Genomic DNA, 25,909 nt, shown 5'->3' with positions numbered 1-25,909 from the left:
GCATAAAATTATTTCATAAAAACAACAAAACAAAGAGACTTAACACTTTATTATTTATTATGGTATCTGATGAATGAATGAAAACAATCGAAGAGAAAATATACAAACCCACATGACACAACAGCACATGCCCTTATTGATTATACAACAGCCAGAACATGAATTTCACTTCAGTGAGAAGGTCGGCGTTCAGCACACCAGCGATACACACACATTAAACATCCCTAAAGATTGAGAAGCAGCAACATAAATAACACATCTACAGCTGTCAAAGCTAAACAAACTTGGTCAACACACGTGCATCAGTTACTAACACACAATTCGAGCACGTCTACACAACAAGTTAACACATGATTACAAATGTACTTCTGAAACGTTATAGTCTAATATTCAGCGTCACAAAAACTTACGTCCTAATGCAGTTTCTCTCAGCATCACTATGAAAACTAACATCAGAAAGATTCTTTCTTTCTTTTCAGAAAGGGTTAGATGATGAGGATGTGGATGAGAGAATATATTTGGCTTAACATGATACTGGTCTTGTTTGGGTGTTAACATCTTCATCCCTGTTCATCTTCACTGGCGCTGTTGGACCGATCCTGAATGAACCCAAAAACACATGAGCAACAATCAGCCTAATACAGACTGTGTGTGTGTGTGTGTCTGTGCGTGTTTGTCACCTCCTCCTGTTCCTCGTCTGTATCATCATCACTGACGACGGGTTTGGCTCGAGTTCTGGCCATTCTTCTGCGTCCTCTGCCACGCTCTGCACTTCTGTCCTTACGGCTCAGTTTAATCTTCACCTTCACTGACCGAGCTGCACGGGCACAGACACACACACACACACAGATTAAAGAAACACACTCGTGATCACACAACCAGTGTGAGAGTGATACAGCGGCATTAAAGAATAACACTGACTCTCGGAATCTGAACCTCCATCTTCATCATCTTCCTCACTTTCCTCTCCATCACTCTCTTCTTCTCTCTCGATCTTCTGACACAAGCTGGTAAAAACCGACTGCAGCACGATGGAGTCCTCGTAGATCTAACACGCACACGCACAGATCACATGAGAGTCACGGCAAACATTTGTTGTTCTGTAATATGTGTTGGGATGTGTGTTTTTGTTTGATCTGTATTCCCCCAACAAATGTAAACCGCTTTCCTGTAGTAAAACATTTGGGTTTGTCTAGACATAGTTGTTTGTGTGTTGTGTATCTAACCAGTGAACCCTCCAGGTTAAAGGTTTGTGCGTTTTGACACAACAGCATGACGTCTCTCTCCAGGTCGTTCAGGCTGCGGTATCGGTGACTGCGGATGCGCTCCTGCACATACACAACAGACAGACAACACCGAGCGTTTGTTTGGGGTTGTGATGGTTTAAGGACATAGAATATCATGTGTGTGTGTTGGCTGACACACTTTGATCTTCCTGAAGTCAACGGGTTTGCGGATGAGCTCGTAGTATTCTGGAAGCTCCTTCCGTGACGGCAGCTGAATGAAGACCTCACTTAACTGACGCCCGTTACTGTCACAGAAGAACATCATGAAGATGATGTCAGGACCTGTATGATCATTTTCATTATTACCAACATTTTGTCATTTGTAAAGTCTAGAAGCAAAGTGTTATTCTTCTTCTTATAAGTATTATAAGCAATGATGAATCACACACATGCCAGACCAGCAGCGTCATGTCCAGTTCCAACAGCAACATCAGTGTGACATCAGACAATAAATAACCTTTAACATCCTACAGCTCCCAGGCCTTCACATAAAACACTTCCACTGTTATTCATTCATTCATCACTCACTTTTCCTTATATTTAATGACGGCATCCACAATCTTTTTCATCTTCTTGATAAGTGACGGCGGGTTCGGCAAAAGTTTCTCTGCTGGCGGACGACCTCGTTTCTTTTGCCTTTTGCTGTCGTCGTCTCTCTCTCTGCCTCCGCGAGCTCCAGAGGTGGAAGGAACGGCGTCCGTGTCTCGATCGCGTCTCCTCTTCCGAGCCGTCTTCTTGTGTCGCACCTCTTCTTCGATTTCCTCCAGGGTCCCGTCCTCGATGGCCTGAGAGATGAGGGAGGACACAATGAGAAAGCCAGACGCCGGCAGACGGGAAAGTGTTAACGGACCTGATGCTCGTCTAACCTTCAGCCACTGTTTCTCTGTGAGCGAGTCGCTGTAATCGACCTCTTTTCTCTGTCGGGAGCCACGGCCGAACATCTTCCCCTCCTCTTCCTCACAGGTGAGCCTTTCCACCTCCGCGTCGTCCTTCATGATCCATGTGGGCAGCTCGTCTTCCTCCATCAAACGAGGTTTCCGTTTGGGGTTACGGGCGTCCTCGCGGCGGCGATCCAAGTCCATGCGCTGTGCAGAGAGAGCGTGAAAGAGAGAACGTTTCTTAATGGAGTTTGGATTTACAACGGAACAGTGATGAAAGTGAAAAAGAGGTGAAAAGAAACCATGAACTGATCGAACTCCTCTTCACTGCGAGCGATCATCTGGTTCACTGTTTCGTCATCCGGCACCTCGTCCTCCTCCTTCAATTAAAGAACAACAGAGGCAAAAGATGTGTAACACGGACATCAAAACAAGATACAGAACGTGTGTGAGAGATAGACAGAGAGAGATACTGTATCCTCTAATCATTAAAATACAAAAAAGAGCTTTAAAATTCTACACACACCTTAAGAACAGCGACACAGACACACTCCATCACAAAGCCTTAAGCCATCAAGAGCTGAGCCCAGAGAGAAACCCCTTCATCCAACTGATCTCACAACTAACTCTACAACCCCAAACATGCCCAAGTCAACCCCAAACCCCAGCCAGACTAAACCAAGTGATCAAAAGACAAAAAGAGAAATATGTCAAACACTGGACAGAAGCAACAGCTCAGCAAAGTAAACTGGAATGCTATCTGTCACTAAAGAGAGAATATAAAGTGTCAGAATAGCTCACAAGCGTATCAGACCCTAAACTAAGAAAAGTGTTGAGCATGTACAGACTCAGTGATCACCAGCTCACTGTAGAGACGGGCAGACACAGACACACATGGACACCGAGAGAAGAGCGACTGTGTCCACACTGCACACACAATCAAGTGGAAACAGAGCTGCACTTTCTCCTCTCCTGTCCCAACTACACACACATCAGAGAAACATTCTTCCCCCAGTTTACAAACTTACACAAAGACTTTGACCAGTTTCAACAAAAGGACAAGATCTCATACATACTGGGAGAAAAGTCAAGAAGCTCAAACCTGGCTGCAAGATATGTCAAGTCCTGCCACGACCAAAGAACAACCAGCACAACACAACACAACACAACACTGACAGAACAACACACACAAACTGACACTATCACCCTTATTGAGAACTTTAATTAAAACTGTTTTTCTGTTTATATTGAGATGTATATATATAGATTTTTACTTATAGACTTTTAATTTTATTCTATCTTATTTTTGATCTTAATCTGTATTTCTGCATGTTTATATTTAATCTTGTGCTTTGGCAATGTAAATTTTCTTTTATCATGCCAATAAAGCTCCTTTGAATCTTGAATCTTGAATCTTGAGAGAGACAGAGAGAGACAGAGAGAGAGAGACAGAGAGCGAGACAGAAAGAGAGAGAGATAGAGAGAGAGAGAGAGAGAAAGAGAGAGAGAGAGAGAGAGAGAGAGAGACAGAGAGAGAGAGACAGAGAGAGAGAGACAGAGAGAGAGAGACAGAGAGAGAGAGAGAGAGAGAGAGAGAGAGAGAGAGACAGAGAGGACAGAGAGAGAGAGACAGAGAGAGAGAGACAGAGAGAGAGAGACAGAGAGAGAGAGAGAGAGAGAGAGAGAGAGACAGAGAGAGACAGAGAGAGAGAGAGAGACAGAGAGAGAAAGAGAGCGAGAGAGAAAGAGAGAGACAGAGAGAGAGAGAGAGAGAGAGATCAGCGGGACCCCTGTGGAGAGGGTGAGCAGCTTCAAGTACCTCGGTGCAAACATCTCCGAGGACCTGACTTGGACTGCACACATTTCAACACAGGTTAAGAAAGCCAGGCAAAGACTGTATCATTTGCGACAGCTGAGGAAATTCAGGGTGTTTCCAGCAATCCTGAAAACCTTCTATTCAGGGGCCATAGAAAGTGTATTGACTCAGTGCATCTCAGTGTGGTACAGTAATGCCTCAAATCAGGACTGCAAAGCTCTGCAGAGAGTCGTGCGCCTAGCTGAGCACATTTCTGGGTCTGCCCTCCCCTCTCTGCAGGACATCTACCTCAAACGCTGCAGAAGCAGAGCTGTAAAAATAATCAAGGACTCAAATCACCCCGGTAACCGTCTCTTCATCAAATTGCCATCGGGCAAGGGCTTCAGAAGCGTGATGGCAAAAACTGAGAGACTGAGGAGGAGCTTCTATCCTCAGGCCATCAGGCTCCTAAACTCAGTCTCATAACATCATCAGGACTCATTTAATTAACTGTAACACCCATCATTATCCATCTTTCGCATTGCTGCTATGTGTACATACCCAGTACAACCTGTTTGCACATTTCTCTTGCACATCCCTGTTTATATTGATATTTATTAAATCTACAGTAGACTGTTCTAGTTTATTGCACATTTTACTCCTTATTTTATTGTTTTTACTTTTTTTTAATCTTATTCCTACCTATATTTAAATATATGCTCCTGTGTTATGTATTATCCTTTATTTGCACTGTCCATTGAGCGGACCTGTCCTGACCTCCATTTCACTGCTGATTATACCCTGTATGATTGTGTATGTGACAAATAATAAACTTGAACTTGAAAGAGAGAGAGACAGAGAGAGACAGAGAGAGACAGAGAGAGAGAGAAAGAGAGAGAGAGAGAGTGAGTCTGTAGTCTTCTAAACCTTCACAACATCTGCACTTAGTATATAAACTTTACAAGTGTCACAGGAGAGCCTGGAAAATATCTTTAAATACATTTTTCAGCTTTAAACACATGTTTCAGACGTGTAGCAAGGTTGTTAAAATTGTTACATTAATACAAATAAGATTGTTCTGCCAAAGAATTTTGTTGCTCTGAAACAGGAATATCAACTAACCCAGATGCTCACCTCATCTTGCTCCTCGTGCTCCAGGATGGCTTGTAAGAAGGCTCTGCGTTCATGACTTGAAGATTTCTGGTCAAACATGCCAGCCTGGATCACCTTCTGATCTACATTCAGCTTATATTTAGCAGCTGCCAGTATCTTCTCTTCCACGCTGTTGACGGTGCAAAGACGAAGAACTCGCACCTCGTTCTGCTGTCCGATCCGGTGCGCTCGGTCCTGAGCCTGCAGGTCCTGCACACACAACACCAGAACGCTCAGCAGACACACACACACAGACGTCTGAACACTTCTCCAGATGCAGACACCAACAGGATCGTGACCTGGTGAGGATTCCAGTCGCTGTCGAATATGATGACGGTATCGGCGCTCTGCAGATTCAGACCCAGCCCGCCTGCTCTAGTGCTCAACAGGAAGATAAAATACTGAGAGGCCGGATCATTAAAGGTCTTTAGCAGCATCCCACGATCCTCTGCTTTAGTTGTGCCTGAAACACACACACTGACTATCAATTCTAAAGTTGACTTTTCTCCAGACTCCATGACAGTGTTGGTCTGATACGTCTCCACGCACACAGAGGATCTTCTAGAACTTTGGCCAGCTGCTCTTTCTAAAGGTCTCTACTAGTTAAAAGTCATTCTGTGTAAAGACAAAAGACCTAACCCACGCTGGGTCTGACCAGAGTCTAATCATTGCTCTCATGTAAATAAACACGTATGAAGGCTGCCGTTGGCCGGTGATGCTTCACAAAACAGCTCGAGGACCATGTTATTTCAAGATTTCGAGGCTTAACATTTGATTCATGTGCCGTCGTGTGATTGGAGGAGAATTGGTTCACATCTGCAGTGAAGAAGCACTTTCACTCCGATAAGTGACGGACGCTACACATTCAAGTAACAAGACAACAAACTCACCGTCTAGACGCAGATATTTGAAACCGCGATAAGCAAAATAATCTTCCATGATGGTCATCAAAGATGTCATTTGACAGAAGAGCAGAACTTTGTGGTTAGACGCTCGTAGTTTGGGTAAAATCCGATCCAGCACCTCAAACTTTCCTGACGCTCGATATAAGTCAAGCCTGCGGGTGAGAGGTCAACTGAAGGTCACTTTAAGGTGAAACACCCGTGTCTCATGTGAGGTGATTGATGCTCACCCTTGAACTATACCGCCTGAAAATCCCAAGTGCTCAGAGAAAGATTCCTGTGAAAACACGCTCACAAACCTCAGAAGTGAACACATGAACAACATGAGAAACACACACACACACACACAAACCTCGATCTGCTGAAACATGTAGGGATGATTACAAATCTTCCTCAACTGCATAATGGTGTTCATCAAAGTCTTAGTGCCGCCCTTACCCTGAAACACACACACACTCAGTTAATAAGCACAAACACGCACACACACACACACACACACAGTTAATAAACACACACAGTGCATCTATTGTGTGTTGTTGGGATGTGACAGATTCTTTATCACCTTCTTGTCTTTCTCAGATCCATCAGTGAGCAGAACTCCTTTAGCCTGCATGTGTCGATATAAAACCCTCTGCAGAGCCGACATGTCACTCTTAATTACATACTCCACCTGTGTGACAACAACACAACATAACACAATACAACTGTAATATATCTCCATAAAAGGGAAGGAAGGAGTCGGGAACCGGAAGACATTTTAAATATTTAATAAAGTAATATAACAGCCGGCGGCCCCTCGCGGACGACCGCCGGCGAACAAAACATAAACATAAATACAACCATAACCATAACACAAGTTCGGGCCCGGTCCTCTCTCTTCGACGGTCCGGTCGCTCGTTCCTTTTATATATCTACTACGTGATTCGAGCCCGATGTGCTCACAGCTGGCGCTCATTCACAATTACTCACCGGACTCGAACCACGGTCTCGCCCCGCCTACTCTACTATATGGCGTAGGATGGCGGCGCGTGAACATCGCGAGGCTCAGCGTCTCTCCAGTTTTAGCAATTATATAGTGTTTTTCTTGCTCATCTCGGGCCTGTTCGTTCAGAACAGTTGTGCATTCACATCGTACACCCGGCATAAGCTTTTGGATATTGGTTTGCGCATTCCCGGAAGTTATATCAGCAACATTCAACTCGTTCCTGAGATCGCTAAAACACCCGACGCTGCGCACCCCACACGGCCGGGCGGAAGTGCTCGCCGGCGGCGTCGAGATCGTAAACAAAGGCGGGGAAAACGCGGAGGGCTAAGAGCTAGGCTAAAGCTAACACCACACCGGCTCTCTTTACCCAGCATTTTCCTTGCTAATGTACGATCATTAGTGAACAAAATGGATGAGATTCGACTTCGCATCATCAACAATAAAAGACTTTTGAACTGCAATGTCATAATCTTCACGGAAACATGGCTACACAGCGGCATACCGGAGAACGCTATTGAGTTAGCGGGCTACAACACACACCGGGCGGATAGAACGGCAGAGGAATCCGGTAAGACAAGAGGAGGTGGATTGTGCATTTATGTCAATAAAGCTTGGTGCACAAACTCTGTTATTGTCGGGAGACACTGCTCGGCTAACCTTGAGTTTCTCATGGTTAAATGTAGACCGTTTTATCTGCCACGGGAATTCACTTCAACCATTATAACGGCAGCTTATATTCCACCGGATGCCAAGCTTGCTATGAAAGAACTTCATGCAGCCATCAGTAAACAACAGACTGCTCACCCGGAGGCTGCATTTATTGTTGCGGGAGATTTTAATCACTCTAACTTAAAGACAGTGCTCCCTAAATTTCACCAGCATGTTTCCTGCCACACAAGAGGAAACAAAACTTTAGATCATGTCTATACAAACATGGCTGAAGCTTACACCGCGACCCCCCTCCCCCACCTGGGTCAATCTGATCACCTTTCTTTGTTCCTCACCCCCAAGTATTCACCTCTCATTAATCGTGTGAAGCCATCAGTGAAGACCATCAAGGTGTGGCCTGCGGGGGCAGACTTAACACTCCAGGAAAGGTTTCTACACACAGACTGGAGTATGTTTGCTTCTCAGGCCACCAGTGGCTCTCACACGGACATAGACACCTACACCTCCTCTGTATTGGACTAAATCAATACCACCATTGATAGTGTCACAGATCAAAAGCAGATCACCATATACCCGAATCAGAAGCCATGGATGAACAAGGAAGTGCGCCTCCTGTTGAAAGCACGCAACACCGCCTTCAGATCAGGTGATGCACAGGCCTATAGTACTTCCAGGGCAAATCTGAAGAGGGGCATCAAAAAGGCCAAGCACTGCTACAAGTTGAAGTTAGAGGAGCATTTTACCAATTCTGACCCTCGACGCATGTGGCAGGGCATCCAGGCCATTAGTGACTACAAACCCAACCACTCCATCCCCATAGCCACAGATGCTGCCTTTCTGAACGAGCTTAATGACTTTTATGCACGCTTCGAGAGAGACAATAATGAACCCGCCACCAGGCTCACACCTTCTATTGGCCTCCCAATCTTCACACTAAACTCCACAGACGTTTATACTGCACTAAGCCAGATAAACGCACGCAAGGCTGCTGGTCCTGATGGCATCCCTGGTCGCGTACTCAGGGCATGTGCGGAGCAGCTCGCTGGGGTCTTCACGGATATCTTCAACCTGTCCCTCGCCCAAGCAGTGGTTCCAGCATGTTTCAAATCCACCTCCATTGTGCCCATTCCAAAACATTCCAGCCCGACATGCCTGAACGACTACCGCCCTGTAGCACTCACACCCATTGTTATGAAGTGCTTTGAGCGGCTGGTCCTGTCACAACTAAAAGACTCTTTACCATCCACACTGGACCCATACCAATTTGCCTACCGTAGCAACAGGAGCACAGATGATGCGGTGTCCATGGCGCTGCACTCCGTGCTCACACATCTGGATAATAAGGACACTTATGCACGCATGCTGTTTGTAGACTTCAGCTCTGCATTCAATACCGTCATCCCTTCCAAGCTAATCAGCAAACTTGGAAACCTAGGCATTAACAATTCAACCTGCAACTGGATTATGGACTTCCTGACGAACAGGCCTCACCTTGTTAGGTTAGGCCACATCTGCTCCACCACCATCACCCTCAACACTGGTGTACCACAGGGCTGCGTACTGAGCCCCTTTCTATACTCCCTTTTCACACTCGACTGCAGACCTGTGAATGGATCTAACTCCTTCATCAAGTTCGCAGACGATACAACAGTGATTGGTCTCATCAGCAACAACGATGAGACTGCTTACAGGGAGGAAGTACGGCACCTGGCCACATGGTGCTCTAAAAACAACCTGCTCCTTAACACCTCCAAGACAAAGGAGATCATAGTGGACTTCAGGAAGGCGAAAGGAGGCACACACGACCCCATCCACATTAACGGGATGGCTGTTGAACGTGTTTCCAGTTTTAAGTTCCTGGGGACCCATATTTCGGAGGACCTGTCCTGGACCACCAACACCTCATGCCTGGTCAAGAAGGCTCACCAGCGCCTCTTCTTTCTGAGGACACTGAAGAAGAACCAACTGTCTTCAACTATCCTGGTGAACTTCTATCGCTGCACGATAGAGAGCATCCTGACCAACTGTGTCACAGTCTGGTACGGGAACTGTTCTGTTGCTGAGCGCAAGGCACTGTAGCGGGTGGTGAAAACAGCCCAGCGCATCACAGGGACTACACTCTCTTCCATTGAGGACATCCAAAAGAAACGCTGTCTGCGTCGAGCTCGCAGCATTCTCAAGGACTCCTCTCACCCCGCTCATAGACTGTTTACTCTCCTGCCTTCCGGCAGGCGCTTCAGGTGCCTCCGGACAAGAACCAGCAGACTAGGAAACAGCTTTTTTCCCAGAGCTGTTTCATTATTGAACTCTGCTCCCCGCTGATTCCACTACCCCTCATAACTTTAACTTTAATGCTGCTATTACATTGTTTACATTGCACTACAGGGCTGCCATTCATGACCGAACTGTACACACCAGTACTTCATGTATCTGCTCTTTCGGACTGTTTATACACACAGCATCATTTGCACTCTATACTGCTCACTTGCCCACCAGGAATACTACACTGAATGCTCATTTGCACTAATGGACTACTCTCATAACTAGTTTACCTCATCTAGTGCACTGTAACTTTCATAACTGCATTACCTCATCTACTGCACTGTAACTTTCATAACTGCATTACCTCATCTACTGCACTGTAACTTCAATAACTGCACCAACTTCTCTACTGCACTGTAACTCATCTATTGCATAACTAACTGCATCTACTCATCTATTGCACTATAACTTCAATAACTGCATTAACTCATCTACTGCACTGTGACCTTATTAACCGCATTAACGCATCTACTGCACTGTAACTTCAATAACTGCACTAACTCATCTACTGCACTGTAAATGTATAACTGCATCTACTCATGTATTGCACTATAACTTCAATAACTCATGTACCTTGACTGCACTGTAACTTTAATAGCTAATGTCTGTAACTAATGCACACTCAAGTCACTTGCACTATTGTATAGTCTATATTGTTATCTGTTCCTTGACTGCACTGTAACTTTAATAGCTAATGTCTGTAACTAATGCACACTCAAGTCACTTGCACTATTGTATAGTCTATATTGTTATCTGTACCTTGACTGCACTGTAACTTTAATAGCTAATGTCTGTAACTAATGCACACTCAAGTCACTTGCACTATTGTATAGTCTATATTGTTATCTGTTCATAACCACCTGTACATTAATGTTCACAGTATATAGCCTTCTGTCTATATTGTTCATAGTACATACCGATTGTCACATTTTCATAGTACATGCCCATTGTATAGTATTTTCCTAATATTGTATTCTGTATTTATTCACACTGTATATCCTGCACTTGCTAATTGCACTTCTGGTTAGACCTAAACTACATTTCATAACACTGTACTTGTATATGTGTAATGACAATAAAGTTGAATCTAATCTAAAAAAATCTAATATACCCCCATCACCCCTCACAGGCCGGGGGGTACCCCCGCGACTGTGCAAGCTCCCTCCCTTGGGGGGGAGGGGGGGCTGGGGGGTATGCAGCGACGAGACGAGACAACGGAGAGGGGAGCCCTCTGAGCGACCGGAAAGAGAGAGGGGAGAGAGGAAAAAAAATTTATAGTCCGGTTCCCCCTGGCGGCCGGCGGTGGCTCCTTCTTTATCTGGGAGTCGGGGCGGGTTCCCCGTCCCCTGCTCCTCCCCCTCGGGCGGACGGACACAGGCTCCGGCCTCTGGCGGACGGCGGCAACTCTCCCGCTTGGACGAAAGCCACCCCACCTCGACCCAGGGGCGCGGCAGCAAAGGTCGCCGTTCCACCGAAGCATTGACGGTGGCCGCACTGTGCACTTCCGTTTCCCCAGGGCCACCGCTTTGGGCAGTCACTGGCCCTTCGTCCGCGCTGCCCGAACTCTCCGGCACCGCGAGGCCACTCGGCGGCGAGGACTCTCCGACAGCATGTCTCTCCTTCCTCCCGGGTTTCGGCACCAATGTAATAAGATTCAATAAAAGGAAGGAAGGAGTCGGGAACCGGCAAACATTTAAACATTTAATAACAGAAATAAAAACAGCCGGCGGCCCCTCACGGACGACCGCCGGCGAACAAAACATAAACATAAACATAAATACAAATACCAATACCAACGTAAAACAAGTTCGGGCCCGGTCCTCTCTCTTCGATGGTCCGGTCGCTCATTCCTTTAATATGCTCCCTATCTCCTACGAGATTCGAGCCCGGTGTGCGCACAGCTGGCGCTAATTCACAATTACTCACCGGACTCGAACCACGGTCTCTACTCTGCTACAACAACTCTTAAGCAATTGATTTATTCCTTCATTTTTGTCAACATTCCAGCATCATAGGCAATATTGATGGCGAGAAACAGTCAATCTAAAGGTTTTATATACGCCTATATGGTATCTATACAGACATTCTAAAGGTCATATATACGCCTATACATTATCTATAACGGTCTATCTCAAACTATAGATCTATAACATATATCTCAAACGGTCTTATACGTCTATACAGTATCTTTTCAGTAAATCTATAGGTCTTATAGAACTATACAGTATCTATACAGACAATCTAAAGGTCTTATATACGTCTATACATTATCTATACAGTCAATCAAAAGGTCTTATATACGTCTATACAGTCTATATACAGTCAATCTATAGGTATTATATAACTATACAGTATCTATACAGTCAATCTAAAGGTCTTAAATGTCTATACAGTATCTATACAGTTGATCTAAAGGTCTTATATGTCTATACAGTATCTATACAGTCAATCTAAAGGTCTTAAATGTAAAAACAGTATCTATACAGTCAATCTAAAGGTCTTATATGTCTATACAGTATCTATAGTGTCAATCTAAAGGTCTTATATATGTCTATACAGTATCTATACAGTCAATCTATAGGTCTTATATACACGTCTATACAGTATCTATACAGTCAATATAAAGGTCTTATATACGTCTATACAGTCAATCATAAGGTCTTATATATGTCTATACATTATCTATACAGTCAATCAAAAGGTCTTATATACGTCTATACAGTCTATATACAGTCAATCTATAGGTATTATATAACTATACAGTATCTATACAGTCAATCTAAAGGTCTTAAATGTCTATACAGTATCTATACAGTTGATCTAAAGGTCTTATATGTCTATACAGTATCTATACAGTTGATCTAAAGGTCTTATATGTCTATACAGTATCTATACAGTCAATCTAAAGGTCTTAAATGTAAAAACAGTATCTATACAGTCAATCTAAAGGTTTTATATACGTCTATACAGTATATATATACAGTCAATCTAAAGGTCTTATATGTCTATACAGTATCTATAGTGTCAATCTAAAGGTCTTATATATGTCTATACAGTATCTATACAGTCAATCTATAGGTCTTATATACACGTCTATACAGTATCTATACAGTCAATCTAAAGGTCTTATATACGTCTATAGAGTCAAGCATAAGGTCTTATATATGTCTATACAGTATCTATACAGTCAATCTAAAGGTCTTATATATGTCTATACAGTATCTATACAGTCAATCTAAAGGTCTTATATATCTATACAGTCAATCATAAGGTCTTATATATGTCTATACAGTCAATCTAAAGGTCTTATATATCTATACAGTCAATCATAAGGTCTTATATATGTCTATACAGTCAATCTAAAGGTCTTATATATGTCTATACAGTATCTATACAGTCAATCTATAGGTCTTATATATGTCTATACAGTATCTATACAGTCAATCTATAGGTATTATATATATGTCTATACAGTCAATCTAAAAGTCTTATATATATCTATAAAGTACCTATACAGTCAATCTACATTTCTTATACACAAGTTGAGGGAGGGACAATTTCGAATCTTCTATGACCCTAACCAAAATGTCTTTGGGCCCATGCTGACACAGCTGTTATACACGGCACAAACTGTCTCTTGTAACATGTAACCCCTACTCCACACAACAATTCAAAGAATCACACAAAAGTTTTTATTTTTTCGATTGTGTTTTAGTGGCGGGAAGCATCGAGAGGAGATGGGGGAGCGGGTTTGGCAAAGACGGGAATCAAACTCATTTTGACGTACTTTGATTCAGGGGTGGTTCTAGACCTTTTTTAGGTAGGCTTTAGCTCCCCTGTCCGTCGTCTCAGCTCCCTAACTGTTAAAACACAGTGTTTCCTATACACTGATTTATTTGTGACGGCCCTCCACAATATCAACACTGGCTGTCACTAAGCGATTTTCCTCATTCCTTTTTATTATCTGACTATTCAAAGCAGCTTAATTAATTGTAGAGTTCCGTGTCTCTCTAGTCTCCACGCTGAGCGTCACTCTCTCACAGATCAGAAGGTGGCAGGACGTGGTTAGAGCTGAGGCGCCTGGTTTGCTGAAGCCCCTTGTCACTCAATTAGCCACGCACCTAATTTGCTGAATTTTAAGGCTTAATATAAAATTAAGTTATAAAAAAAATCACCCTCCTCACAGTTGTCATGAAGGGTAAAATTAGATATCAAAACCATCATTTTTTTTTACCAGGCTGTAAACGTGCTGTTTTGGAGCTCAATGAGATTATGCTCTCTTTTGGTATTATTATTAAGATAAATATCAAGTCAAAGGAAGTACATGGGAGAGACTTCAAATACTCACTGGGAACTGACCCCCAAGAACAAAATCTGCTTTGATTTATAAGCTTTTTCATCGTGAGAAACAAAAATATGACATTTGTGGAGACATTTGGTCTAACTGTAGAGTTTATCAGGACTCTCACACATACATACACACACACAAACACACACACCTTCTCTGGCAGTTGTGCCTCCACCTCTTTCTTCAGTCGGCGTAACAGGAAGGGGCGGAGCACCTTATGCAGACGCCGAATGATCAGGATGGTCTCTTCCTCATTCAGATCCACCTAAGAGACGACAGAAGCCCATCACTGGCGTCCTGTCATGTCAACCCCTCCCTCCCCCCTCAGGACAGGTTCTGACCTTCTCTCCGGTCATGGCGAAGGGAGCGTTGAACCACTGTTCAAACGTGCTGCAGCTCTTGAAGATTGTGGGCAGCAGGAAGTTGAGAAGAGCCCAGAGTTCGGGCAGTTTATTCTGCAGCGGCGTCCCTGTGAGCAGCACGCGACGTGGAGCCAAATAATGTGTGTTCAACACCTGCGTCAGTTTACAGTGATGATTCTTCATACGATGACCTTCATCCACTATCATGTACTTCCAGCGAATCTGTACGGCACCACACCAGCTAATCAGCGTCTCTGACACACACGCATGAAACACACGCTGTTGTCTGACGTACCTTTGCCAGAATCTGTTTGTCTTTAATGATGTATTCATACGTGGTGAGCAGAACGTTGAACTTGCCGCTGCGCAGCTGTGGCACGAAAGCTCTTCTAGCTGCAGGAGACCCCTGAACACAAATCACATCACACCTGAAGAATCAGTTACAGTGACCATCTCACATCAGTTTTTCACTATTAAAGTCTGTGTAAAGCAACATTAAATCATGTTCTGACATAGTTTATCACACCAAACAAAAGAATGTGTCATCAACATTGCAGCCAAATAAAAAAAAACGCCAAAAGAATTCTATGCTCTCCGCCTCCATTCACCAGTAACAGCGGATTATCAGTGAATCCCAGTTGTGTGTTAAAAGAACGTTAGTAAAACTATCCGGTGTTCACTGCAGAGTCGGGTGTTAGGTGTGATCCTCGGCTCTTCACAACATCAATCCACCTCTTCTTCATATCAACATGGTCATACACATCAGAACGTAAAGGTGACACACATACATACACACACACACACACACTCATCACGCATACACACACACACACACAAACTAACCTACACAAATCAATTCACTAGAACTAAACAAAGTAGATAAATCATTTCACTAAACCCAACTGAAAAAATAAATATATTGAATCAAACTGAACTGAATGAATCAATTCTATAGCTTTTCTGTTTATAGTGTGTACAGTGCTGTATATAGTGTGTACTGTACTGTATGTAGTGTGTACTGTACTGTATATAGTGTGTACTGTGCTTTATATAGTGTGTACTGTGCTGTATACAGTGTGTACTGTGGTGTATACAGTGTGTACTGTGCTGTGTATAGTGTGTACTGTACTGTATATAGTGTCTAGTGTGCTGTATACATTGTGTACTGTGCTGTGTATAGTGTGTACTGTACTGTATATAGTGTGTACTGTGCTTTATATAGTGTGTACTGTATATAGTGTGTACTGTGCTGTATACAGTGTGTACTGTATATAGTGTGTACTGTGCTGTATACAGTGTGTACTGTGCTGTATATAGTGTGTACTGTATATAGTGTGTACTGTGCTGTATACAGTGTGTACTGTATATAGTGTGTACTGTGCTGTATATAGTGTGTACTATATAGTGTGTACTGTGCTGTATATAGTGTGTACTGTATATAGTGTGTACTGTGCTGTATATAGTGTGTACTGTATATAGTGTGTACTGTGCTGTATACAGTGTGTACTGTGCTGTATACAGTGTATACTGTGCTGTATATGTGTGTACTGTATATAGTGTACTGTGCTGTATACTGTGTGTACTGTGCTGTATATAGTGTGTACTGTATATAGTGTATTATGCTGAATACAGTATGTACTGTATATAATGTGTACTGTATATAGCGTGTACTGTGCTGTATACAGTGTGTACTGTGCTGTATATAGTGTGTACTGTGCTGTATACATTGTGTACTGTGCTGTATATGAGTGTACTGTACATAGTGTGTACTGTGCTGCATATAGTGTACTGTACACAGTGTGTACTGTATATGGTGTGTATTGTATATAGCGTGTACTGTGCTGTATACTGTGACTACGGTGCTGTATATGTGTTTACGGTGCTGTATATAGTTTGTACTGTACTGTATATACCGCATTGTGAAAAAAGTGAGAAAACGTGATGGGATGAGACGGGTGCGAACAAAAGCAGAAGTCACTTGTGTACACAAGAGAACACACACACAGTAGGGTTGTTAAATGTTTAGTCACTTGCAAAAATGCTCTATTATCAGGTTATATCAGCACTTCATTTACAAGTTTACTTACAACTTTAACTTAAAAAGTTTCACTTGCCTTGTACGAGACTTTCACAACAGAAGGCGCCCATTTATCAAACTCATAGACCCAGTTTGACAGAGTCCTGTTGGAAAAGAGAGAGATGACATGAGACACACACAGAGACAGAAGATGATGTGAAACCCACGGATCAACACTGACGAGAGCGGCACGATGATGAGATACGCCCCGTTCAGACGCTTGTTCTCCATCAGGTACGTGATGAGAGCAATGGTTTGTATCGTCTTCCCCAAACCCATCTCATCAGCCAGAATCCCGTTGAGATTATTATTATAGAGAGACACCAGCCACTCCAAACCTTTGATCTGTAACACAACACATCCCATCAGCACCAATCCCATCATTCATTATCTGTGTGTGTGAGTTAGCGAGACAGGTTGACCTGGTATTGTTTGAGTTGACCATTGATCAAGAGAGACGATTGTTTGTCGACTCTCTCAGTGACCGCATGAGCCACAGCGTAATACGACTGTAAGCCCCGAGCAAACGCAGCGCTGCCGTACTCATCATCAACATCCTGCTTGGCATGTCTGCACAACACACAATCAGGATTAATACACACACACACAGACAGACGTGATTGTGTGTCTAAGAAGAGCAGAGGTGATGGTGTTGTTGTTCTCACTCGATGATGTGCCGAACGTCCACCTCGGACACATCTTCACTGTCTGGATCTGGAATCTTCTTCTTCTCTTCTGTACTTTGACTCTGAGAGGGCATCAGCGCTTGAGGTTCCTCTTCCTCCTCCTGTTTAATAAAACCTCATTCAAACCGGGAGCGCTTCTGCTTTTCTGACGCTGTTTATATGATGACGTTTATTTCATTAGTATGTTCATCAGGCCAATTGAACATTCCTTAATCGAACACCAGTTTGTTTTTGTTACCTCATCCTCCTCTGATCCAGAATCTTCACTGTCTGATCGTGGAGCAACTTCATAACTGAGACAGAGAAACAACGATCAATCCATCCATCCATCCATCCATCCATCCATCCATCCATCGTGTCAAATATCAGACTAGTGTTGGGTCTTACCCAGGATTCATCTCTAACCACGTGTCCAGCTGTCCGGCTTTAGGAGCGTCCACTCCGGTGAGAATCTTCCCGCTGTCCACATGAATCACCTTCACTGGAAGATCACTCATCTGACTCGTTTCATCTAGAGGCTTCAATCATCATCATCATCACCGTGACATCACCAGCACCATCATCACCATGACATCATCATCACCACAGGAGTTTCTTATTAACTTCTATTTTGATTAGATGGGTTTACTTGTCAGTGGCAGTGGACCTATTCATTGGTTGTTATTTTACATGGAGACCTTGAATATTGTCAAGTGTGTCCAATGAAAAGGTTATTGATGTCACGTGACCTCATCATCACACACTTCAGTACATGTTTATGTCTTCACACCACACAAAGCTCACCAACCTCTCCATCGGGTCCCAGAGCACCCGTCTGTCCCTCAGAGCTCTCCAACTTTTTCTTTTTCTTCTTCTTCTTCTCCTTCAGAGCCTGAACGGCTTTGTGAGCGCGCACAAGCTCCGTCAGGTTAGCCACATATTCATCCGTCTGCTGGAGGAGATATGCCAGACGCTTGTCCTTCTTCTGATCGATGAGCTTCCGGTAACCCTCTTCATCTTCAGCCTATGACAGTGATGCAAATCACTCAACTCTGCACATGCGTGTTTGTGTGTGTGTGTGTGTGTGTTTTTACCATGAGTCTTCTCATTCTCTCTTTCTCAATCCTCTCATTCTCCTTCTTCTGCTCTCTCTCGGTGTTGGCGTGGTACGTGGCCACGGCTTTGGTCAGCTTCTGGATCTTGGCGGTGATGGAGCGATGATATTCCTTGAAGTCCTTGGCATGTTGCAGGATGCTGTTGAGATATTCCTGCACCAGAGCAAAAAGAATTATGGGAAATGTTCCCCAGACAGTTGAAATTTGGATTAAGGCTGTGTGTTGGCAAGGTCCTCGATACGACACGGGTCACGATACAAGGGTTCTGAAACTATATACATATTTCACAACTTTTTAGCAAAAAATAAAAATACAACTTGCCATGTTCTGTAAAACCATGGCTTACCTCTGACATGTGATGCATGGACCTCTAGAGCTGAGGGTCAAGACTCGAGTGGGTAGCTCACACAAAATTGATTGGCGGTTAAATGTCTAATAAGTGAGTCACGAGACACCGTTTGGGAACTCCGGCTCTAGACGTCCATTCATCAGTCATCAGGGCCGCTCTCCTGCTCACTGCTACGTCAGTTAGCATCACATGCCGTTGGTCTCTAGTGTTCAGCACATGCCTGAAGCTGGGTTTGGTCCCAGAAATAGAATATAAAAGCATTTCAATATCTGTCTCAGCCCTATTCTGGATGGGACACCATTTCTCTTTATTTCACTTCTGGCTAAGATATCAGTCTGAGATCTGTATTGCCAGTGTAAACATGGTCGTGCCTGATGTTTCTGTCTGCGCTTCCGCTCCTGCTCAATCTTCTGCTGTTTCTCCAGTTTCTCAGTGATCCGGGCTTCTCGCAGCGACTGTCTCTTACTGCGCTTGTAGGCTTTAGCATCCAGTGAGGTTTCTAAGGCTGTATCTCGCCTCATGCACACCACCACCTCCTGCCTCAGCTGTGAACCAAACATTTCAGATGTTTCAAGAGGGTGACATGGGTTATTGAACTAAAAGACAAGCCTCTCATTGGCTCTCCATCTGTCACCTGTCTCTGGAAGTTGAGCAGTCGCAGAGCTTTTAACTCAATCGTCGCTTTGGTGCGTAAATCTCCAGCAAGAGAGCCGGGCAGATTCTCCAGCTCCTGAATGCGGTGGGCGATTCGAGCTTCAAGCCTGCGGAACATCACCGTGTCATTCATCTGAATATTTACTCTAGGATAATATTCTCTTCTTTCTTCCCCTATTAAAAACAACACATGGTTTGGATGAAACATTGAAAGGTAAACAGGCTAGGACTCTCTATGAAATGCTGCTTCAGTGGCTGTATTCTGACCAGCGTTATACTACAGATGACGGGGAATTCATCATCTACTCTTAGAAATGAAAAATGGGAGTGATGTTCCTCATGAGACGTAAAGCTGTTGTGAAGTTTGTTTGGCACAAAACAGGCTTCATTTTCAACAACATTTTCCATGTACACAAACACCAGCAGAGTAAATGTCTTTATCAAAAGCACCTTTTGTATTGAGATTTGAGGATCAATGCAGGAATCATTCATCACTCATCAAACAAATGATCACTTCCTGTCAAAAGTATTCTGATGGATATTGTTGTCTAAAGAACTGATCAATATCAGGTTTTGGTTTTGTTTTTTCACAGGACAAGCGAAGATTGATTAAACCATGATTTAAAGCTTCTATTGTTTAAGAGTCCTCACCTGTACTCTCTCTCCTGAAGTATTTCCACCGGGTCCAGACCGCAAGGCTTCTGAACGGGTGTAATGCGGTTCTGTTTCTGGTGCAGGGGGAGGATGGTCGTGGCTTGAGACGGGTGGGACAGGTGCCCTGGTGACTGGGTTTGAGGGGGCATGACGGGGGAGGCGGCCGGTGGCACGGAAGGGGGTGCGGGGGAGGGCCGTCCAGTGGGCTGCGGGGGCATCAGTTTCTGAGGGGCATTTGAGGGGGTGGCGGCATTAATAGGACCTGTCATACAAAAAACAGATGATGGTAAACCAGTTTTATTTCATTAACAAAAGCAAAAGAGTTGTGTGTGTGTCATCACCCTCGGGCCATGGTTTTGGGGGTCCGTTGTGATTCAGGCCCTGAACTCCAGACGAGACCCCAGAAGGTCCGGGGGGAGGCATGTTGGGACCCATCATCCCTGCGGAACAACCGGCAGCAACTAAATCCTTTACTTAAATCACCACCGTGGACTACAGTAGAGAGGATGTTGGAGTTCAGCCTGAGCATCATCAGCGCATGATTCACATTTACATTTATGAATTTGGCAAATGCTTTTGTCCAAAGCGACTTACATTGCATTGTAATTTTTCATTTGTTTCTGACTATCTGCAATCCCTGAGCCGAACCCATGACCTTGGCATTGCTAGTACCATCATCTAACTGCTGATCTACAGGAAAGCATACATTAACAATCTTACATAAATCTGGAGTCTTACCGTGCCCTCGGCCGAATCCTGCAGTGCCTCCGCCAGCAGGTGGCAAACAGGACAAAGACTGCCCCTGCTGCATGCCCGGCATGGGCCGCTTGCCCTGCACCGCCATCTGCAGGTGCTCCGGGAGCGGCTGCCCACGAGCCAGCATCTTATACGCCATGATCTGAGCCCGCAGCTGATGCAGCTGACTCTGGTTGAAGGGTGTCGGGGGGGCCGGCAAGCCGGTGGCGTTGCTTTGGGTCCCCGGCCGGCTCAGCTGTAAAGGTTGGGTGTCTGCGCCCTCTAATGAGGTGGACAAGAGAGGAGCGGACGGAGGACCGCTGACAGACACGGGGCTGGACACGTGTTCTGAAGAGCCCAGCGGGGAAGAGTAACCTGCGGGGGTGAAGCAGGACAAATTGGAAACTTGTTCACTTTCATGTGTCTAGAATAGAGTGCTGTTTCTACACGAAAAATCTTCATCACGCATTTAAAGTTAAGCAGAAAACAAAGTTAATATCAAATGTGGAAAGACATGCCTCCCATTCTGGGGGTTCAACTTTTCCCAATGTCCTTTACAGAAGACATAAAGATAAAGGAATAATGGACGACCCATGTTAACAACTCTCATGAAAAAGGTCTTCAAATGAACCTTGAGAATGCTGCTCCATCGGGCTGCCCGGACGCACCCCCAGACCACTGTGTCCCGACCTCATGGGAACAAGCTTCACCTGAGCGAAACGACCGTCTTCTGGAAGATTCTCCTCCACAGACTTTAAAACCAACAAAAAGACTTACAGTTGAAAGAAAAAGTATGTGAACCCTTTGGGCTTACTTGGATTTCTTCATAAATTGGTCATAAAATGTGTTCTGATCTTCATCTAAGTCACAACAATAGAGAAACACAGTCTGCTTAAACTAATACCGCACAAACATTATACGTTTTCATGTTTTTATTGAACACAACATGTATACATTCATAGTGCAGTGTGGAAAAAGTATGTGAAACCCTAGTCTAATAACTTCTCCAAGAGCTAATTGGAGCCAGGAGTCAGCCAACCTGGGGTCCAATCAATGTGATGAGATTGGATGTGTTGATTAAAGCTGGCCTGTCCAATAAAAAACACACACCAGTTTTGAGTTTGCTGTTCTGAAGAAGCGTTGTCTGATGTGAACCATGCCTCACACAAAAGAGCTCTCAGAAGACCTACGATCAAGAATTGTTGACTTACATAAAGCTGGAAAAGGCTACAAAACTATATCTAAAAGCCTTGATGTCCATGTGTCCACGGTAAGACAGATTGTCTACAAATGGAGAAAGTTCAGCACTGTTGCTACACTCCCTAGGCGTGGTCGTCCTGTAAAGATGACTGCAAGAGCACAGCGCAGAATGCTCAATGAGGTGAAGAAGAATCCTAGAGTGTTAGCTAAACACTTACAGAAATCTCTGGCACATGCTAACATTTTTGTTGACAAATCTACAATAAGGAAAACATTAAACAAGAATGGACTTCATGGGAGGACACCACGGAGGAAGCCACTGCTGTCCAAAAAAAACATTGCAGCACGTTTGAAGTTTGCAAAAGAGCACCTGGATGTTCCACAGCACTACTAGCAAAACATTCTGTGGACAGATGAAACCAAAATTTAGTTGTTTGGAAAGAACACACAACGCTATGTGTGGAGAACAAAAGGCACAGCACACCAACATCAAAACCTCATCCCAACTGTGAAATATGGTGGAGGGGGCATCATGGTTTGGGGCTGCATTGCTGCCTCAGGCCCTGGACGGATTACTGTCATCGATGGAAAAATGAATTCCAAAGTTTATCAAGACATTTTGCAGGAAAACTTAGGACCATCTGTCCGCTAACTGAAGCTTAACAGAGGATGGACGATGCAACAGGACAACGACCCAAAGCATAGAAGTAAATCAACAACAGAATGGCTTCAACAGAAGAAAATACGCCTTCTGGAGTGGCCCAGTCAGAGTCCTGACCTCAACCCGATTGAGATGATGTGGCATGACCTCAAGAGAGCGATTCACACGAGACATCCCAAGAATATTGCTGAACTGAAACACTTTTGTAAAAGAGGAATGGTCCAAAATTTCTCCTGACCGTTGTGCAGGTCTGATCTGCAACTATAGGAAACGTTTGGTTGAGGTTATTGCTGCCAAAGGAGGGTCAACCAGTTATTAAACCCAAAGGTTCACATACATTTTGCACCCTGCACTATGAATGTTTACATGTTGTGTTCAATAAAAACATGAAAATGTATAATGTTTGTGCGGTATTAGTTTAAGCAGACTGTGTTTCTCTATTGTTGTGACTTAGATGAAGATCAGAACACATTTTATGACCAATTTATGAAGAAATCCAAGGAGGCCCAAAGGGTTCACATACTTTTTCTTTCAACTGTACATTCAAAACTGAACATATAAGCACGGGTGTGTAGTAGAAGTTGTGTTTCACAAGCGAATCAGCTTTTGACCTTGTGCAGTTGGTGTAAGTTCTCCTGGCTGTACACCGCAGACCCTTGTTGAGTAAAAGTGTGTCCTGTTGAAGTCGGAGGTCCGGGGCTGGGACCCATCATAGTGTGTGAAGATCCAGGAGACAGCCCTGAACCCAGAGCGGCCACCGGAGAAGGTCCCGGACCAGGCGAGGGTCCTGGACACGGAGTCCCTCCTATCGGGGGTTCTGGGGTGGACATCCCTCACACTGTGAAAACAAATGTCATGATGAAAGTAGCTTGACTTTACATCAGCCACTGGGCTCCTGCATCTTTATTAGAAATGATCATTCACTCATCGTCCCCCATGACAGTTGATAGCTTTTATACGCTCAATACTTCAATCACATGTTGAAATAACGAAGGGAGGAGTACCTCAGGACCAGCGTTGTTTACGTCTCCTCAATAGGTCCAAAACATAGCAAATTTAGCATTTCACAAAACAAAATGTAGCGCTAAACAAACAACAAAATTTCAAACGTGTTGCAAATAACGTCAACTGCGGTTTACATATGTAATCTGTGCGTGTCTGAATGAATGAGTGGCGTGTGTGTCTGGCTCTCTGTGGGAAAATAGCACACGAACTGCATCTCCACTGTTTATTTCACAAGCATTTTACTGTTTCATTTCAGAAAAGCTCCTGTCAGAAACAGTGTAATGTCCAAATAAAAGTCACAATATAACACCCACACGAAAAACCCCGAACTGTAGTGTAGAGGTGTGCTGTATACAGACTGTCTGATAAACTCTGTGCACTCCCTCACATCTGCACTGTTGTTTATTCCACTACCTGTCTTATTTTAAATATCCCTGCTTGAAAGTTACATTTTACATATATAATCTGTATTTATCTGTATATTTGTATTCTGTGTTAATGTTATTTGTGTTCTCCGTGGGTCTGAGAGTAACACGATTTCAATCCTCTATATATAGTATCTGTACTTTACATGTTGACTTTGTTTTACCATGCTTAGTAAAAGGAGACCAAGAGGGATGATGGCTGGTCTGAGAAAGACCTAATCTGCAGTATTCTAAAGTTGCATCAATTACAAACAACTGATGAGATGAGTGTTCTTCAACTTAACTACATGCTACAGTACAATACAGCGTGTTTACGTGACCTTTTGAAACATATTACAACCATAGTTGTGTAGCATTTCTCTCTGATTCTTGTTACGTTTTTGTTATCATAAATTGAATACAGATTTATATGAAACCACTTCAAAAGATAAAAAAAGATCCTTCAAGGACAAAAATGGTTTTACTGGTTTTAGTTGTGTTATGAGAGACAGAGCTTCCTTTCCGATGAGAGCTGTTGTTGTTATTGTTGTTGTTGTTGTGGAATAAGGTTAGGCTATTTTGAAACATATATGAAGTGTTTTGTTTGGAGGTAAATGAAGAGTAGGGCCAATGCCATTCTTGATGTCTTGTGAAACGGTTTGAAAATGTATTGACACATGCTTGTTAAAATTGAAAAAAAATTTATCCATTTCCACGACTGTTTCAGACCTGCAAATCACAATCTTGAAATTCAGGAATATAAAAGTGTGTAAAAAGAATACAGCAACATAAATCCTAATCCTGTAGTCTAATGTGACGTGAGTCAAGTAACTGACAGCCTGTCAATCATCACATCTGAACGCTGAAACACGCGGAATCAATATTAATCATCACAATCGAAACACGACGCTTTAACACCAGAGGAACCATCGCAAAATGAAGATTGAACAGGAAAAGAAAATGTCGCCCGGTTCGTGATGTTGACTCGAGTCTCGAGCGCTGCGCGAGGGCGGATCTGCCGCACATCTGGAGCGCGAGCATCCGTCCTGTGCAAACGTACACTTTAAACACATGAAATCTAACGTCACATTTACATACTGCACAGGGAAAACATAACAAATGATCAAACATGACAACAAGGCCGATCACGTTATACTGATATTAATACCATAATAATAATAACAACAACAGCAGCAATAATGCTTGTGCGTTTGACACAGACTCACCCGCAGCGATGAATTACGGAGACCACGAGCGGCTGTATTTCGGCTCCGTTAATCCGGTTTATGTTCACGTACCGACGTTGAGTTCTGTTCATTCGGTTCGGTGGATGTTCATGTACGGAACGCCGCTATGGACATATTGATTCACGCGCTCGTGAGATGCACATCTTTAAGTTTTATTTATTATTCTCTTGTCTTCAGTGCTAGTGCTCGAACTAATTTTGCTAACATTTTCTTTATAGAGAAAGCCTGTACTCAAACCCTATATATTATCTCTAAAATGATAGGTGAATGACAACATTGGCGTGAAGCACCTAACTTTAACCCAGGCTGTAAACATAAACTTCAAACAAACTGTAAAGTTTCACTCAAATCTGATTGGTTGATTAAAATGATGTCCCGAGAACACAGCTCGCTTGGCAAAAGCAAGAAAACCTGACACAATTGTTTTAGGACTGAAGACTTTAC

The 25,909-nt window shown here is 43.6% G+C and overlaps 1 protein-coding gene across 7 annotated transcripts; it reads right to left on the bottom strand.

Moving 5' to 3' along the window:
* Positions 1–39: 39 nt before the first annotated feature.
* Positions 40–25,824, bottom strand: LOC130425200 (transcription activator BRG1). 7 transcript variants are annotated; one of them, XR_008907042.1, is made up of 33 exons: positions 25,445–25,824; positions 23,421–23,647; positions 21,580–21,700; positions 20,952–21,323; positions 20,555–20,653; positions 20,211–20,475; positions 19,540–19,666; positions 19,277–19,450; positions 18,536–18,709; positions 18,250–18,465; positions 17,850–17,980; positions 17,701–17,755; positions 17,442–17,563; positions 17,199–17,346; positions 16,958–17,121; positions 16,814–16,880; positions 14,995–15,105; positions 14,679–14,921; positions 14,489–14,602; positions 6,576–6,683; positions 6,366–6,452; positions 6,244–6,290; positions 6,002–6,168; positions 5,411–5,574; positions 5,094–5,321; positions 2,467–2,544; positions 1,815–2,371; positions 1,426–1,531; positions 1,227–1,328; positions 922–1,048; positions 681–817; positions 411–599; positions 40–224 (listed from the first exon to the last, which is right to left on the bottom strand). XR_008907042.1 is itself a non-coding variant. In XM_056751352.1 (33 exons), the coding sequence occupies exons 2-33, from the start codon at positions 23,637–23,639 to the stop codon at positions 561–563; spliced, it is 4,788 nt and encodes a 1,595-aa protein (XP_056607330.1). In that variant the 5' UTR covers positions 23,640–23,647; positions 25,445–25,824; the 3' UTR covers positions 40–560. The 7 variants fall into 7 exon arrangements, 6 of the variants coding, with proteins under 6 accessions (XP_056607330.1, XP_056607329.1, XP_056607333.1 ...); XM_056751352.1 differs by having other exon boundaries at positions 40–599; positions 1,815–2,071; positions 2,153–2,371; XM_056751351.1 differs by having other exon boundaries at positions 40–599.
* Between the last annotated feature and the right edge of the window lie 85 nt (positions 25,825–25,909).

This window comes from Triplophysa dalaica, chromosome 6 (genome assembly GCF_015846415.1).
Source record: "Triplophysa dalaica isolate WHDGS20190420 chromosome 6, ASM1584641v1, whole genome shotgun sequence".
In the NCBI taxonomy this organism is placed as follows: domain Eukaryota; kingdom Metazoa; phylum Chordata; class Actinopteri; order Cypriniformes; family Nemacheilidae; genus Triplophysa; species Triplophysa dalaica.
The sequence above is the reverse complement of the archived record's forward strand: the minus strand, read 5'-3'. Positions and strand labels throughout refer to the sequence as shown.